The following is a 2,764-nucleotide window of genomic DNA, read 5'->3' as shown; positions in this document are numbered from 1 at the left end:
CCCAATTTGAGGCCCATTATCTTAGTAATACAAAATCTTAACTACCAAACTCAACATTGAAAAAGACTGAGAAATCTGCTACCAACCATGACGTCTTCCCCCTTTCCGATTACCGTTACCCTTAAGCACCACCGTCACCGTCGCCCTTCGCCGCCGAAACACTATGTCTCAGCTATCACAACAAACTATTTCACGAGTTTCCGCTCATCTTCCTCATTTTCGAACAATCTCCACCGCTCATCTCCTTTCTTCAAGCGCGATTCTCGCTTCCACCGTTGCTGCGCCACCAATTCGCCATCCGAACCGCCGCCGGAGAATCAGATACCTCCATCTTTAGGTAGTATCATCAGAATTTAATCTGATTTCGAAATTCGGTCTCTCTCACATACGCATACCGCATACGCATGGCTGTATATAGAAAACACACAGATTGTCATTTTTTGAGAGGGTAGTCATTAATTGTATACTTATTTGGGCATATTGTTAAATTGAATGACAGTATTGATCTAATTTAGTAATCAGTAGTTAATTGGTTGATTTTGTTAATGTTCTGTAAGATATTCTGATTTATGATTGCAAATTTGAGCCTACTTTTTTGCATTTGGATTGACGAAATGAGGGCTGCGATAAGTTCTTTCGTTAATTGTTGAGAACTTGAGATGGAGGAAAAAACGCCCGAAAATTGTGTACTCCATAGTTTAGGTGGTAGAAATGATTGATAAATTCACCATGCTCTTCCAATACATATTCCCAGTATTAACTTCCACAAGTAATCCCACAAAATGGATATTTCTGTCGGTGCCTAACCTGTTATAGCCCAACATATGATGCCATCAGCGCCTTGAAACTTTTGTGGTCAGGATCATGTTTGAGTGTAGGATTTTGATGGTCGACTGTCGTAGGCCTGCTTAAGAAAAGTAAAACCGTCTTTCTTTAAAAGCATTCGTCGGCTTGTGTGTAATATGGTTACAGACTTACAGTAAGTCTTGATTTCCATATAGTGTTCTATTTTTCTGCCTCAGATGGGATCTTAGACATTCTATAAACTCTTGAGAGTAACTTTCTGTAGGCCAATTTTACGCTGAAAAAATCATATTGCTTCTTTTGGAGCTAGTGTCGTGAATATATTTGCATGGTCCTCTTGTACAAAAGCAATTTCTCAGAATTCTCTTCAACATTCTACCTGACACTCATGATTTGAATCATGCTTGTAAACTGGAGATCATATCATTCTCCGTCCTTTCACACATTGAATGTATACAGTTTCACTTGACAATGTCTTGATTACCATGTTCCGTATTTTCACGTGCTACAAACAAAATGTTCGGTTTTCAAATTGTAGGCTCTTTTATGTTGATGGTGCCATTTCCTTAATTTTCTATTTCTAATTCCTCAAGGGTATAACTTTTGATATGCTTATCAGGTGCATCAACGAAGGATACTCTGCAGATTTTCTTTGCTGTGCTATTCTGGATGTCCCTTTTCTTCTGGTCTTGCGCATGGGATCGAGGAAATAGTGGCAGATCAGACAAGGGCCCTCGATTTAGGAAATAACTCCATTAGGTTATGTGTTGTGGATATACTTATACAAGTTAGCATAGAATGGAGATATTGAGTGGTAGGACTATGAGCAGTCAGATTTGAGGTTACAATATAATGATATTATTGTATATTACGAAGCTGAGGTTATAGATCCACCAATTTTATTATTTTTACCTTTGCTTGAACTCGATCTTGAATACTCCATTTTTCTCTGGCACTGCCATTATATGCATATTTTTAGAAAATAACAGCAGCAAGTATAAATGCTCTGGTTAGATAAATTGCTGTTATTCTGTCATGTTACCTTTATCCAAAAGGAACAAAATGGACACGATTTTTTCTCTTCTTTACTTTTTTTGCTTTTCAACAAGGTAATGCTCTGGTTAGGAGATTCTTTATCCAAAGTAATGCCATGGATCAAGGCACATATTTTGGAATTTTGGATAATGATCTTGATCTCAGGCACTAGCTCTGGCTTTAGGCTTATTGGTGACAAATCTGGGGGTGATCAAGTTACCAAGAAACGAACAAGAGGGGGCCTCGTATTCAGCACTTTATCAGGTAAATGCCTTATTTTTAGATGTACTTATTATACTGTAAGGCTATAGTTATGTATGATTTACTTGGATCCAGTGAAATTCTCACTTGGTAACAATCTTGACTGATTTTATTTGTCATGACCTCATTTTCATTGCCTACATAGTGTTCAGCTAATATCTCCTCTTTGATGTTGGACGGTTTTGTTGGGATTGGAATGATAGTGATGTCATTATTGGTGCACAGCTTCATATCTCATGAATAATTTGCATCACTAGTAGCTGCATTTTGGAAGCAAGCAAAAATCTTCATCAATTTGTAATGATATGTTTATCTCAGTTCAATTCTCCACCAGAAATAGGAAAGAAACAGAATTCGGGAGGCCCGTCATCTCAGGTATAGCTGAAATATCATTGGTTTAGTCTTGTTTTCATTATTTTTTAATCTATTGAATAGTAGAAGTGAATATTTGATGCTCTGGTTCGGTCCACAACTTGGATTCTATCTGGATAATGATACAAGTCGAATATTTGATACAGGGTATTTATGTGGATTCTATCTCATCAAATCATTGTTGAACATTTGAGACATCTGCTGGATATTTTGTATTAACCATAAACTATTTTTAAATCTCAGTCTTAGAAGAAAACAGTTATTTTATGTCTGGGTCAGTTGTTTTCTAAGG

The 2,764-nt window shown here is 37.0% G+C and overlaps 1 protein-coding gene across 1 annotated transcript; it reads left to right on the top strand.

Moving 5' to 3' along the window:
• On the top strand, nucleotides 1–2,764 carry LOC121746778. Its single transcript, XM_042140707.1, has 4 exons — nucleotides 1–337; nucleotides 1,424–2,103; nucleotides 2,419–2,475; nucleotides 2,619–2,764. The coding sequence occupies exons 2-4, from the start codon at nucleotides 1,806–1,808 to the stop codon at nucleotides 2,663–2,665; spliced, it is 402 nt and encodes a 133-aa protein (XP_041996641.1). The 5' UTR covers nucleotides 1–337; nucleotides 1,424–1,805; the 3' UTR covers nucleotides 2,666–2,764.

Source organism: Salvia splendens, chromosome 9 (genome assembly GCF_004379255.2).
Source record: "Salvia splendens isolate huo1 chromosome 9, SspV2, whole genome shotgun sequence".
Taxonomy (NCBI): domain Eukaryota; kingdom Viridiplantae; phylum Streptophyta; class Magnoliopsida; order Lamiales; family Lamiaceae; genus Salvia; species Salvia splendens.
This window is presented reverse-complemented; position numbering and strand designations above follow the sequence as displayed.